General features: G+C 50.7%; 1 protein-coding gene across 1 annotated transcript in view; it reads right to left on the bottom strand.

Moving 5' to 3' along the window:
- The window catches only part of ARHGEF10L (Rho guanine nucleotide exchange factor (GEF) 10-like), a 149,556-nt gene that overhangs the window by 53,507 nt on the left and 80,326 nt on the right, over nucleotides 1–15,723 (bottom strand). Inside the window, exon 19 of the mRNA XM_006883599.1 lies at nucleotides 6,561–6,682. Coding sequence (XP_006883661.1) covers nucleotides 6,561–6,682 — 122 coding nt within the window. The remainder of the gene's footprint in view (nucleotides 1–6,560; nucleotides 6,683–15,723) is intronic.

Genomic DNA, 15,723 nt, shown 5'->3' on the forward strand with positions numbered 1-15,723 from the left:
GGATGGCTCAGAAAGTTCCAGTGGGCCCTGACGACAGCGCTGGCATCAACACAGCCCAGCCCCAGGATGGCTCAGAAAGTTCCAGTGGGCCCTGATGTCAGCTGGTGTCAACACAGCCTGGCCCCAGGATGGCGACAGATAGTTCCAGTGGGCCCTGACGACAGCGCTGGCATCAACACAGCCCGGCCCCAGGATGGCGATAGATAGTTCCAGTGGGCCCTGACGTCAGCTGGCGTCAACATAGCCCAGCCCCAGGATGGCTCAGAAAGTTCCAGTGGGCCCTGACGACAGCACTGGCATCAACACAGCCTGGCCCCAGGATGATGACAAAAAGTCAAACAGACCCTTCGATGGTCAGGGCCTGGAGTCATGCCTGGACGCTGACTCCCCATGAGCAGAGTAGGGCAGCAAGGGCTCCAGCAACCTGAGCTCCAGCCCCAGCTCATTGGCAGCCAGCTGGGCAGTCCTGAGTGAGTCAGCTCCCCGTCTATGAAGTGGGCATCCTGACCGCCCTCCTCAGGATGACCATGGGACTGAAGGGGTGGACATAAACCCACGGCTAACGCTTTCCATGGGCTTCCTGCGAGCCACTCTAGGGCTTCATCTGCATAATTCATTTCATCTTCAGCAACCGTCTCCCGAGTCCACTGGCCTCAGGTCCTCCACTTATCTAGGCTACAGCGCTTTCCACGAGGTACTTGTAATTTAAAACGCCTCAGAGAGGCAGCTCCTCCAACCCACTTCACCAAGCCCCTGTCCCCAGGTGGACCTCTAAGATGGGCTTACACTGTCCCATCACCATGTTCCTGCTTCCCCTCCTGGGACAGGCCACCCCCTTGACTGGAGCCCTGAGGACTCCCAAGAAGATCCTCCAACACATTAGTAGGGAGGCCTTCAAAACTCTCCCCAACAGAAGCCAGCAGGCTTTCCGTCCTGGGGACAGCATGTCCTCAGAGATCTGCGTCCGCTTACTGACGAGTGCACCGTGCCTCTCCACAGACCAACTGTAAACAACTGTGTGACGCAAAAATAGCTGATGAGGTCAGGGGCTGAGACGCTGATGCTTCTATCCATCCAGAGGCACCTCAGGAGAAAGGCCTGGCAATCCACTTGTGATGAGTCAGCCACTTAACACCCTACGAGGGAGCTCTAGTGACCTGATAGTAAGGAGTCGTGCTGCCAACCCAAAGGCAAGTGGTTCGAATCCAAGAGCTGCTCCATGAGAGAAAGATGGACAATCTCCTCCTGTGCAATTTACAGCCTCTGAAAACACACTGAAGGGTCATCTATGACTTGGTTCTAACTTGTCGGCACAACAACATAAAACACTCTATGGAATGTAGGTCTACTGACATGCTGGGACACCGTGATGTGGAGTCGCTGAAGGGTAAATGGTTTGGCTATTTCAGTTTGCAACAAATCAACCATTTGGCATGAAGACTACCCCTCAGCTGTCACTTAACACAGAGAGAGCTGCCCCAGGTTAAGCCCTGAAGACACAGCATTGACACCAAGAGCTGAAGTAACCCCACGAACGCTGCACAGCTTGCATGTGGCAGAACTTGGGCTCCCACCCCCACGGAGCCCCTTCAATGCTCTCCCCTGAGTCAGGAGGCCCTGTGAGGTCCAGCGTGGGTGAGGCAGGCCTGAGGCTGACCACTGTCAGCACTGGAAAGGAAAATGCTTGGTCCTTCGGCCCCTGGCGTCTCGTTCTCATTGAGGAATGACCCCCGCCAGTGCACAGCCTGTGCAGTGCATACAGGACCACAGGCCTCACCAGGAGAGACGCCAGCTGGCCTCGTCAGCCCCAAGGCCTCCCTGGAAAGTCAGGCTCCTTCCTGGCTCTTATTATGCCAGCCTGGAGCCCAGGTCACCAGCTCCTGGGAACTGCCTGGGAAGGGGGAACCCCAGCAGCAGGCACACTCCCATCTGTTCCCAGCAGTAACTGGAGCAGGTCCTGACACGCCAGAGCCCTAATTCATTTGCTCCTGGCATGGAGCTGATGCACGCATCTGTCCAGGGTAGGACGCAGGCATGGGCAAAGAGGGGAAGACTCGTGGGGCCCAGCAAATGGGGACTCGAAGATTGGCAGGCATCCCTTAGGGGCTCCATGAGCTACTTACTGCTGGGTCCCTCTCAGCCAGCAACTCGGGAGACAAGACCCAGGGCCCCAGGGGGGTGAAGGACGCTTCTAGCCACCACATCCGTGGCCCAGTGAGCACCAAATGAGATTTGCTGGTCTCTGCCCTTTGAGGTGCCAGGTGGCAGATGGCTCCCAACCTGAATAGTGGCTTCTTCACAGAAGCCCCAGGGATAACTGTGACTATGACTCCAACACCGGGGTCTGGTTTGTCAGGGCTCGGCCTGTACCCGGTACCCCCAGGAGGCTCACAGCCCTGAGGGGAGACAGGAGACCCCACTACAGAAGTCACACTGGGCCAGTTTTCATGGGAAGCCAGGGGAGATGCAGGCGGGCAAGCCCTAAGCCTGCTGCAAGCGCTGTGGCCTCCCCCATATGTGAACGGGGTGGTGCTCACAGACTCCGCGGACCTCCCCTCTAATCAACAAAGCAGCAGTGACCCCTGCAAAGGCCAGGCTCCCTGAGTGTATACCCGTGAACAAAGCACCCCTCCACAGAGTTCTGGGGGTTCCCAATGTAGACTCACAACAGCCAAACCCCAGGAGAGGAGGAGGAAGCAGGTGCAGGCAGGAACCAGGAAGCACAGCTCAGCTCGGAGATGCGGCTCCCAGGTCGCCACAGAACCAATCCCCGTTAAGAGGCAAGGACGGGGGCCTGGCACGCCTGGCAACAGACACCTGGCAGACGGGCTTGCTACCATGTTGTTAAGATTAGATAATTCAAAACTAGATTGCCGCTCTTATTACTATTATAACTGATAAGGCTCCTTCTTCCTGTGTAATTTACAGGCTCTGAAAACCCACCGGAGGGTCCGTTATCAGTCAGTTCTAACTCAATGACAATGACTCTTGAGTTCTTGAGTTTAATATGGAAACTGTTTCCTGATCACTAGCTAATGGGCTGACAGATTCCCTTTCTGAATCCCCGAGTCAGCTTGGCTAACACTGCACCCCAAGCTGACAGACACAGTTCTCCTTTGCTCTTTACCCCATCACTCATCTGACCTATCAGCAGGTCAGCCTGTCCTCCTCCAACACACAGCGTCCCTCTCTCTCACTCCACTTGCTTCCACCAGGGCCTCTATCAGCCAGCGCTGGGGTGAGCAGAGTGGGGTGCTCACTGTGTGTAAAATTTAAGGATGGTTGGCGAGCTCTGGTGGCCTAGTGGCAAAAAGCTGCAACTGCAATCTCAGAGATGCATGGTTCGAATCCACCAGATGCTCTGCTGGAGAAGGAGGAACAATCTCCTCCTGTACCAGTCAGATCTGATTTGACGGTACACACAAAAAATAATGAAATAAAATAAATTTAAAAAAAAAATTTAAGGATGGCACAAAAAAAAAACCCTCAGTAATTAAGTTAACCGTATTTCTAAGTCATGTTTTAAATAAAAATTGATGTTAAAAATTTCATGATGAGTAACTGTTAAATCTTCTGTAAACCAGGGCCCTCTCTGCCCTGCACAGGCCTGTCTCACTCGCCTCATCCTAATCCTGGCTCTTTATTTACCCAAGAAAAGCGCCTGAGTCACAGGCAGGAGCCTGCCCTTCTGATGTTTCTCAACCACCTTTAAATAACTTAACCTGAAGAACACAGTCAATGTGACTGAATTGCCATGTAGAAGTGGTTGAGACAGCGTATGTTTTATTATGTATATTTTCACCACAAAGACTTTTTAAAAATATATGATTCAACTTGATGATGGAGATTTGAGGCACCTCCTTAAACTCGGCCTCACTCACTGTCCTCACCGTCTTCCTGCTCCAGGTTCCCACCCACCCCACGTCCCACCTTGTCCCGGCAGGACCCTGCCTACGCTCTGGACAGGTGTCTGGGGAGCCAGGCTTGCTCTCCTGACCACAGTTGGGCAGCCACAGGGATCACGTGATCCTCCCAAGTATCAGCTCATGCCGGTCACAATCACATGCCTGCCACCCACAGCTTTTCATGGCTCTGAGGAGGAACTCCAAGGCCATCAGGGTCCATCTCGCCCACCCCCTGACCTCACTGTCCCCACACCCCAGTTCACAGAGCCACAGCTGAGTCCCTACTGTCCCCATCTCAAGCATCACATTTTGTCACATTTTGTCTAAGGATAATACTCCTCCCCCCAGACCATGACATCAGGTGTCAGTTCAAAACTGCCACTTCCTCCAAAAGTCTCTCCATGAACCCCTTGACTGTGTGGCCCCTAACTACGTATTATTATATCATTGGTTGATCTTTTTTCATCACATATTCTATTCCCTTCTGCCGATTTCTTGCCTGTCTCTATCTGCTAAACCGAATGTTACGCAAGGTTAAAGTCTGACCTGTCTTGGCTGTCACTGTTTTCCCAGTGTCGGGCACACAGGAGGTGTTCAAATCAATGAATGAACTAATGTTGCAAGGATATCTTCTCCCAGTTGTCCAGAGCTTCAACCCAGATGCCGTGTCTTGGGGGCCTGTGTCTCTGATCTATCGCCACCTGTCAATTTGTCCTCACTGTGATGGCCCGCACTATGTGGCAGTGCTGGAGCTGATACCATTCGTTTTCCAAAATCCGGCAGGGTCACTCACACTAGACAGGAGCTTCTGCACGCAGGAAGACTAGGAAGAGAGGCCTGGAGGTCTACTTCTAGAAATTAGCCAATGAAAGCAGAGCTCACTTTAGGACACGCCATCAGGAGAGGGCAGCAGTTGCTAAAGGGCACAGTGTGTTTGGAGAAGTGGATGGAAAACCTCAATGAGAGAGTGACGCAGAGGCAGAAACCACAGACTCAACACCAGAGAGGAAGAAGAGGGCGTGGGAGCGGGCAGCGTTTCACTCAATGGTACATGGAACCACCAAGAATCTAAGTCGACAACAGGTCCCAAGCCTGCTCTCCCCTCCTCGGAGCTGAGAAACCTCATCCACTTACAGAGATGGAAAGAGGAGGAGAGGCAGCTGCCCCAGATAGAGGAGAGAGCTCAGCCAGAATCTCCTCAGATGGCCAGTGGAGGCTGTGTTCTAGCAGTTAAGACCTTGGGTACAGCAATTAGATGGGAGGGGAGGCTCCAGCGCCAGGACCCTTCCCTCACCAGCTGTGTCTTTTGTGGAAAAGATGGGCAACCTCCCCCTGTGCAATTTACAGCCTCCTAGGAGGCTGATGTGTGAACTGGCTGGATTCTGGAAGGGGGGATGTTCTGTGTTGGTGGAAGGTGAGGTGTGGACTGTTTGGTTGTTTTGTATTTCATTCACAATTGTGTGTGAGCTGGTTGGATTGGCTGGATTTAGCTAACGGTGAGCTGTGGGCAGGAAGCTGCTTGTTTAGCATCAACAGGACTTGGTGAAGGGGTCTTGGTATTTGAAAGTCGGATGGAGTTAATTGTGTTGGGACTAACATTCTTCTAAGTGGTACAGCACTGGTCTGTCAGTTTGCTGTACTGAGGTAACCTGGGGTTACTGTGATGCTGAACCCTGTGACACTGGGGTGTCAAATGCCATAATGGTTACCCGTGGTGGACAGTGTTTGGTGGAGCTCCCTGATCGATTCAGGTTTGGAAGCAGGAGTGACATCCACTTCCTAAACCACATGCCTCTGTAAACTCTATGAACTTAGAGAAACGGTGATAAGTTATAGAACCAGGTTCAGGTCTTTTGTTCATAGGGTCATTACGAGTTGTGTTCAATTTGACCGGCACTTAACAACTTAACAACAACAGGAGCTTCTGGAGGGTCAGCTAGCTATAAGTCTGTTCCAACTCAAAGGCAAAACAACAACAAACAAACCACTGCTATCAAATCAGAACCAATTTCTAGCTACTTGCAGAGGCAGTAAACTGCACAGAAGGAGACTGTTCACCCTTCCCCTGAGGTGCATCTGGTGGTTCCAAACTGCCTGCCTATGGGATAGCAGTATAACTCTCAACCCATTAAGCCAGAGTTTTTGTTGAGCCCTGGTTCCCTAACCTGTGAAATGGATATATACAGGCAACTGTTCAGAATTGTTACAAACATTTCAACCAGTCAACGCAGAAAGAGCACTGGGTAAGTGCCTAACAAAGGGAGTTGCGGAAGTGGGGAAGCAGCCGTGACAAGGGGCCCCTGTGCCAAAGCTCCCAGGCCTGGGGCATCATCAAGGGTCCAGTCCCATAGGTCTGGTCCAGCCACTCAGCATGTACTGAGCTAGAGCCATGCCATCAGCTGATAAGGTCACTGCTAGCTGTTACCTTAAAAAGGGACTTTCCCATTGACTTGACCCACGGAGGTCATTTCTTGGTGGGAAAGCTGGCTTCTGGAACGACACAAAGGTCTGAGCAAGCCCATCACTAAGGAGGCAGGAAGCTGGGGCTGAACTTGTCCCTCCCTCACAGTGGGCACCACCTGGTCTCTCAGGCTTTTCCTGGATGAGAGACCACAGCTGTCTATACATATGTCTGGTGAGTCTGACTCCACTCACCTGCAGATTAAGAGCCCGGGAAGAGAAGGCAGGAACACAGCAGGCCAGGATAGGACACCAGAAGGGGGCTTTGCTCTTCTTGTCCTCATCAGGACACAGCCAGCCAGGCTGGTTCTCCTCCCCTGTGGCAAGAGGAAAGAGGAAAGGGGGGATGAGGCTGGGCCAGATCCAAGGGTGGCTGGGCAGGGGCCAGTCCTCCATGCCCAGAATCCACCACAGGCCCCACGGCCTTGCCTTCATGGCAGTCTGGACCAGCCTCACCATTCACTCTCACCTCCACTCCTGCGGTCTGAGAGGAGACTCAGCCTTAGTCTAGAATTACTACAGGGTAACAGACAAGAAGTCAGGAAACCAAGGGTCAAGTCTTAACTTGACCAATCTCTACCTGAGCAATCATAAAAATCATCCCAACTCTTTCTCAATTTGTTCACCTATAAAACTAAAAAAAAAGAGAGAGAGAGAAAAATCATAGAAGAATCCTGATCAAAAGGGGGTAAATGCAGAGCAGAATCTCAAATTATCACAAACTCTGCACTTTACAGAGCACTAGAGAGTAGATAAACTCTTTAATTTGTGTGTGTGCGTGTGTGTGTATGTGTGTGTGTGTGTGTGTGTACTGTCAAATCAGATCTGACTGGTTCAGAAGGAGATTGTCCCTCCTTCTTCAGCAGAGCATCTGGTGCATTTGAACCACACACCTCCGGGATTGCAGTTCAGTTTCTTATCACTAGGCCACCAGAGCTCCCGAGAGTAGATAAACTCTTCAAACTATTTCTCTGAGATAAATCTTTAAACCTTAAACTAAAAATATCCTTTGAAGTGATCTCAAAATAAAGAAAAAAAGTTTACCTTAATAGTAAAAAAAGGTCAGGCGTTAGCATTGTGTTCTGTTAAGAATTATCTATATGGATTCAAACTAATAACAGAAACGTAAAAGATTTGACAGGAACATTAGGGGACAGTGAGTTCATGCTAATGAGGGAAGAACAATCCAGGAAAGGAGGAAGAGAAAGCTTGCACAACTGGAAGAACACAATTGATGCCACTAAATTTCATGTACAGAAACTGCTGAATAGGTATATGCTTTGCTGTGTATATTCTCAACAACAACAAAATAAAATTGAGAAGAATAAAAAGTATTAGACTAAGGTTACAACAGCAGAATTGATGCCTTTGAACTGTGGTGCCGGTGACGTGTACTGACTATCCCATGAACTGCCGAAAGAGCAAACAAGTCTGCCTGGAGGAAGAGTAACCAGGGTGCACTTCAGAGGCGAGGATGATGAGACTTCATCTCACACACGGTGGGCTTGCTCTCAAAGGGCTGGTCCTTGGAAAAGGAGGTCATGCTGAGAAAGACGGAGGGAGAGAGAGAAAGACCACCACCACCAAGACGGATTAACACGGTAACTGTAAGGATGGGCTCAGGCTTATCAGAGATGGTGAACAAGGTGCAGCAAAGGGCAAGGTTCAGATCTGTTGTTTACAGGACACTGAGGTGTAGTCAAGTCGACAGCACCTAACAACAACAGGAAGGCCACAAGGTCACAGAGCTCTGGTGGCTTCGTCTAGAGGCAGCCTTGCTGCTGACCCAGAGGCCAAGGTTTTCTGGCAATCTGAACCCACCAGTGTCTCCTCGGGAGAAAGATAAGCAATCTCTTCCCATGTGATTTATAACTGCCAACAATCGGCTGGAGGGTCAGCTATGAGTCAGTTCTAATGCTACAGCAGTGAGTGTGAGCCTCTGATGGTCACATCTAGGGTCCAGTGGCAGAGTCCAGGTTTGAGTCCAGGTCTATGTGACTCCTAAGACTGTGATTGTTGCACTAAACCAGGCCACAGCCAGCACCTCACAGATACTGCTCTGTAGTGAAAGCTCACTGGCATGATGACAGTGACCCTGGATGACAAGGAGCCGGTCATTCTGCTTGGAGAGCAAGGGCTGCTACACATGGAAGGGCATATTGGGTAACAGGGGCCACCACTACTGTCGTGACAGCAAGCTGGGGTCCCTAGAACTAACTGCTGTGACATAAACCTTCCTTAACCCCCAGGACACTACCCAGTGACAAAGAGGAAGTGAGAAGCAAGGCACACAGGCCACTGCCTGAGGAAGGGTCAGCTCAGTCCACGGAGTGCCCATCAGCCACTCAGGGTCTCCTGACCAACCATCCCTGCTAACCGTCGCCCTCTGCAGTCAATGGTCGGTAAAGCAGCTGAAACCACCCTGGCAGAGCTTACACTGACCATGCTCAGAAATTTATCAGTGGTGACCAGGGCGGGAGGGAGGGAGGGAGGGATAAAGGGGGAGTCCTCCTGCAGGAAGCACTAAGTTTCTGTTTACGGTGATGGAAAATTTGGTGACGCACAAACCTTGGTAAGGCTTGCACAATATGACTGACGTAACTGGCCTACATGTCAAAATGGTGAATTAGCAAAGGCTATGTCTGTCCACTTGCTGTACAGACGTAACTCGTGGTTGCTGTGATGCTGAACACTGTGACACTGATGTGTCAAATGCGATAATGGCTACCCATAGTGGACAGTGTTTGGTGGAGCTCCCTGATTAAACAAGCTTAGAAATAGGAGTGGCATCCACTTCCAAAACAACTTGCCTCTGGAAACTCTATGAACTTGAAGAAACAATGAAAGTTATACAAGTGTTCAAGTCTTTCATTCATAGGGTCGCTATGAGTTGTCTACGACTCAATAGCACTTAACAACAACAACAGCAATGTTCTATATATTTTCACAACAACAATGAAAAAATTATCTAAGCTAGTCTTAAGTTTCTTGAGAGCAGGGATGGACGCTTGAGTCCTGCTTTTATTTGCTAACCAGGGACTCATCTGAGGCACAGCTTATAGGCTGTGATGTTGACACACTGGTCAGAGGTCTGCCTACAGAGCGTCCCCTCTCTAAGCTAGTCCCAAAGACCTGCAAGAGCCCTCCTTCCCCTCTCAACCTCAGTCTCAGTCACCAGTTGCCACCACTCTGGACTTTCCTCGTACTGCTGTTAGGTGCCATCGGGTCAACTACGTTCCACAGCAACCGTATGAACAGTAGACTGGACCCTGCCCGACCCTGTGCCCGCCTCACAATCTCGGAGATGCTCACACTCAGTGTGCGACTGCATGCACTGACTGTGTCAATCCACCTCCTCACGGTCTTTCTCTCCTTCGCTGACCCTCTATCTTCTCCAGCACGATGCCTTTGTCCAAGGACTGATCCTTTCCAACAACATGCTCAAAGTAGCTGAGACCAGGTTCCACCGTCCTGGCCCCTAAGAGCATGGTGCACAGCTTTCAGAACTTCCAGACTAAGCAGCAGGACTGGTCATGCACTCCTGAAATAACAGGGCTTCGAAAGCCCCATGAATAATAGAATGTCTCACATTCGAGTAACTTAAACAGGGCAAGTCTGAGCTGTTCTCTCCACCCTTCAGGGCTGGCTCTTCTCTCCCAGATGGTCCATGAAGTCACTGTCTCAGGTCCCTGCTGGTGGCATGACCGTCACGTCTACTGGTTTCCCTCTTCGTCCCTCTGCATGTACACACACTCCTTACCTCACCAGTGTCCCCTTCTGCTCTGTCTCCTTCCTACACACACAGGCCATCAATACACGGCACAAATGATGTCTCTTTCTTCCAGACACTGTTTCCTGGATTTGCCAACTGGGTACACTGACCTCTGGCTGATTCTACCAAAGGGAAACTGTCTGGTGAAACCCTCACATGTACTGTGTACAGAGCAGAGCTGGGCGCCTGTGACGTGTGGCTGCACGGAAGTTGCTTCCATGGCCCGCCCTGTGTACGACAGGCCCTTGGGAAAGGCCATCGCCTTGGAGTGATGGCATCCGAGAGTCCATCACAGAAAGGAGGGATGAGATGGGCGGCAAAGGTGGTTGCAGTATGAAAAATGAAAGACGTTTACAAATGCCAGGTGCTTTCATGGAAGCAAGCTGCTTAACACAGAGGCACCTAGAGACACACTGGCTGAAAGCAGAGTACCAGGAGGATGTCTGAGTTTTATCAACTGTACAAAGGCATTTGATTGTGTGGATCATGACAAACTGTGGCTAGCACTAAGAATGGAGATCCCAGAACACCTGATTGTGCTCCTGTGAAACCTAGACATAAACCAGGGAGCTGTTGTCTGAACAGAGAAAGGGTACATGGCAGGATCAAAATCAAGAAAAGCATGCAGGGATGTATCCTTTCTCCATACCTTTTCAATCTATGTGCAGAACTAATCATTCAGGAGGTTGGACTTTATGAAGAAGAATGTGGCATTGGGACTGGAGGAAGACTTAATAGCCTGCATTATGCAGAGACACAACCTTGCTTGCCAGAACTAAGGAAGACTTGAAGTGTGTGCTGCAGAAGTCAAAGACTGTAGCCTTCAATATGGATTGTGTCTCAACATCAAGAAAACAAAGATTGGGCCAGACGGCAGTATTATGATAGATGAAGAAAAAACAGAGGTCGTTAACAAATTCATCTTGTTTGGATTCACAATCAAAATTCTTCATACAAGAGTCAGGAAATCAAAAGACCAGTTGCATTGGAAACACCTGCAGTCATGGACCTCTCCAGAGGAGACTAAGGTGTGCCTGATCCAGAGCATAGTCTTCTCGGTTGCTTGCTGTGCACTGGAAAGCTGGAAAATGACTAAGGATGACAGAAGACAAATCAATGCCTTTGAGTTGTGGTGCTGGAGAAGAATACTGAACATACCATGGCCTGCCAAGAGAACAAATAGGTCTGTCCTAGAGAGAGTGAAACCATGTTGCTCCTTAGAAGCAAGGATTTTGAAGCTCTGTGTCACACACTTTGGGTATCTTCCAGGAGGGACCAGTCCTTGGAGAGAGACATCATGCTTAGAAGGGTAGAGGGTCAGTATAGGAGAGGAAGACCTTTGATGAGATGGACTGACACACAACTGTGGCAATGAGGACAAGTGTGTTGTCAGAGACAGTGAGGTTGATTCAGGATACGGCAGGGTTCAGACCCATTGTCCACAGAGTCACTACAAGTCATGGTCAACTCGGCGGCACATAACAAGAAGAATACTTCATTCATCAGACTAGCTCCTGCCAGAAAGTAAGAGTGTTCAGCCCACTCCCCGCACACACCTGCCCAGAGGCGTCCTCTAGGCCAAGTGCCCCCTCTCTGAGTCCAGGAGGTCAGCCTGGGTCTGCCATCAGAGAAGCAAAGTCCACTCCAGGACACCATCAGGGCCAGGTCAACCACAGCACCACATGAAACAGAAGAGCTCTATGTGACCAGCATGTCAGTTTACAAAGCTCTGTACTGGTTGCTACTGAACCAACTCTAATACACGGTGACTCTACGGACATCAGAGTAGAACTGGGCTTTCAGTGATGGACTTTAGGAAGCAGAGGGCTGACATTTTTGGAAGTAGAAAGCCAGGCCTCTCTTCTGAGGTGCTTGTGGATGAACTCGAGGCTCCAGCCTCTGGTTAGCAGTCAAGGATGCCGAAAATCTGCACCATCCAGGAACTCCTCAGATGTCAGAGGAAGGAGGGAGTCCCTCCCAGCCCATAGCTGGGAAACACACAGAGGTCTAGGGACATCAAAAAAAGGGCTGGAAGCTTGGGAAGGCGGCCCAGGTGGGCACACTGCTATGTCTGCACAAGTCAGAGAGGGGACGCCCTGTAGGCAGACCTCTGACCAGTGTGTCAACATCACAGCCTATAAGCTTGTGCCTCAGATGAGTCCCTGGTTAGCAAATAAAAGCAGGACTCAAGCATCCATCCCTGCTCTCAAGAAACTTAAGACTCTAACAACCCCTGGCCCCAAGCAGACAGAGCCTGGCAGAGCACTCACCCCACAGTTCATGGGGGGCGGAGGGGACTGGAGCTCATGGGGAGCATGGCACTGTCCCCGCCTCATGCCACTGCACCCAAGCTCATCTCTGGAACTTCTCTCTCCCCTCCGCGCACCCACAGCCCATCAAGTCCTGGCAATTTATTACAATCTCTTTTTTTTTAATGATCTGACCTTCTCCTTCCAGATGGTGCCTTCACTGCCTGCAATTGGGAGCGTTAAAAGAAAATGGAGATGTTGCCCCCATCTGCCACTGCCATTGTTCCCGGCACAAAACCGGAGCAGCGGAGCCCAAATTAGAAGGCTGCTGCTGCCTAAAATTGAAAGCTCGCTTGGGATAACTGACATTAAGAACTGGTGCTGATGCCACGGCTGTGGTTTCCCACTGACATTAAGTGGGGGGCTTATTTAGCACCCTGCGATGCTCACTGGCCCCCACCCAACATGAGCTCACCCGAAGGGGCAGCGGGGTCAACTCCAGGGCAGAGGTCATGCACCCTTTGGCTCCCTGAACCCTCAAACAAGCCCTAACTCAGGTGGTTGGCTGTGCTAGAAGAGATAGGGGCAAACCTCAACCCAGACTCCAACCCGCTGTGTGACGCTGAGCAGGACACGTGACCTCTCTGAGCCTCGGGAAACTGGGGACGATATTCCCAGGCATTTGGAGCAATTTCCAGTTGCTATGGGCACTGGAAGGCTTGCAATACAATGCCTAATATACAGCAGGTACTGAGTTAATCTTCAAACTTGAAACCAAAAGTATCCCCTGAAGTCAAACTAAGGACTCACTAAGCTTGTCGTAAAGGGCCCTGGCGGTGTAACGAGTCGGACTGCTAAGCGAAACAACTGTGGTTTGGATTCACCAGCTGCTCAGAAGAAAAACGGGTAGTCTCCCCTCATAAAGGTTTACAGCCTCAGGAACCTGAAGGAGGGTCACTCGGAGTCAGACTCGATGCAATGCACATGGCTGTGGCTTTGGCGTTAGCAATAAAACACGCTCACACTATGCCATTTCAAGAAACTACCTGCAGAACAATCAATAGCCTGCAACAGGAAGCTCATTATAAAGGGAAGTGGGGCAGGAGGATAGAATGGGTGCATGAGTGAAGGAATGCATGATTGAAACCAATCTCCATCTAAACTTTCACTAAAATAAAAATGCATACATGAAAAGGGGAAAAAATGCACTGCCAAACCAAAGACACAAGGTCTGAATCCACCAGCTTCTCCATGGGAGAAAGATGAGCAGTCTCCTCCCGTGTAGTTGACAGCCTCTGAAAAACCCATTAGAGGGTCAGACGCTGTGAGTCACTTCCAACTCAATGGGACATGACGATGACAATTACTGGGATCAAATCAACATCAGCATCTCGAACGACTAGATGAGAATCTTTAGGGGCAATGAGTGTGTTAATAGTGGAGGAACAAGTCAGGACAGACAATGGTTACACAGCTTCAAGACTCTAACAAGCACCACGGAATTGTACGGAGAGAACTGTTGAACTGGTGCACGCTCCGCTGAATGTATTCTCAATAGCAACAAAAACATTAATTCTAAATGACAAAGTTCCTATTAGGAAATCTGAAAGCTCTCCATGGTACAAACAATCAATGTGTTCCATTACAAAGTTTAAAAGGTGGGAAGTTCGAGTCTACTTGAAGATGCCTAGGAAGAAAGGCCTGGCAACCTACTTCAAAAAAGTCAACATGAAAATAAAAAATAAAAACCAAAACGTCAGCACTGAAAATCCCATGGAGGACAGAAGTGGCGTGATGGTAACTCTCTCACACACATTGCCTTTCAAGAGGAACCGATTCATAGCTGACCCTCCAGCAGGTTTTCTGAAGCTGCAAAGTGCTCGGAAGGAGACTATTCATCTGTCTCCCGAGGAGTCGCCAGTGGATTCAAACCGATGAAGAGCCCTGGCCTGGGGGTTAGCAGTGCAGCTCCAGAAGGATTACACCACCTGAGCTCTGATGATAATAATCCTACCTGTACTGCTGAGGGTGAGTGGTGTTGGGTCCACCCTCCATCACCCTGCTCTGCTCCTCCAAGCCCCGACCATTCTTTCCACATTCCCAAGTCCACGGCTGCCTTTCAGACACCCTCCCACCTCCTCAGCACCAGGGGATCCTATTGGTCACAACAACAGATGTCAGAACCTGGCAGGACATCAGCAAACATCTTTGCTGGTCCACACTTCCTGCAGGGAGATAGACTGGAGGCCAGGAAGGCCAGGTGAGTGGCCAAGGTTAGCCACTGGGAGAAAACCCAGGCCAGGCCCCACAGTCAGTGCCCTGGGCCACGTGCTGACACACAGGACAGCAGACCTGCCACCACTGACCTAGGTAGATCCTAGCCCTGGGACTGCTGTGAGGAAGCAAGGGGAAGAGGTCTGGAAGGTGTGTGTACCTGTCTGAGGCATGCTCAGGACTCAGGAACTAGAATCATCACCAAGTGACAGCAGGTCTATGAAGCCCAAGAGCTGGGAAGCAAAGCCAACTGGAGGTGGTGGGAGCCAGCAGGCCTGCACTTAGATGCATTGTTGTGGACCGTGTGGCCACGGCCCAGGCCTGGTCAGGTTCTCCTGGTTAGTGGGGGTGGGAGAGGCTTGGGATCCTCGGTACATAAGACTTGACGAGCTACAAGGGTGGAAAGACAGCTGGGAGGGAGCCCCAGGAGGCTCCAGCCTCAGCTCCGAGCGCCTCCCTTCCCAACCTTTATGAGATGGGAGACTCTGCCAGTTGGCAGAGAGCAGAGGGAGGCGTCCTGGCCCGAGTCTGCACTGAACTGTGTGTGATCCTGAGCCGCTCACTTCATCTCTCGAAATGACGTCACAGCTGTGCAAAAGCTTCCCTCAGGCCCTGTCCCCTGCACAGGTGCTGACTGTCCCTCTACACCTCACGAGGGCCTCAGCAAGGAGTACTTTCATTAGCTTCCTTTTCAGATGCAAAAGCCAAGGCCCTTAAAAACTAAAACCAAACCTCCCACCATCGATTCGATTCCAACTCCTGGTGGCCCCAACTGTTACAGGGTATGACTTCTCCAGGAGGTGTCTGAGCTGTAATCTTCACAGAAACAGATGGCCATGCCTTTCTTCCATGGCGCCTTTGAGTGGGTTTGAACAGCCAATCTCTGGTTAATAGTTGAATGCAAACTGTTTCTGCCACACATAGACCCTCCCAGGGGTCTCTACCTGTCACAGAGGGCTAAGTGGCACACCGGGAGCCACGGTCAGACAGACTGACCCCATTTCACACAGTTCCAAGCATGACCCCTTCCACCTCTCCAGCCCTCTGTATGACTCGGGACACA

The sequence above is a fragment of the Elephantulus edwardii genome, unplaced genomic scaffold, assembly GCF_000299155.1.
Source record: "Elephantulus edwardii isolate Elephantulus edwardi_28Jun2011 unplaced genomic scaffold, EleEdw1.0 scaffold00028, whole genome shotgun sequence".
Lineage (NCBI taxonomy): Eukaryota > Metazoa > Chordata > Mammalia > Macroscelidea > Macroscelididae > Elephantulus > Elephantulus edwardii.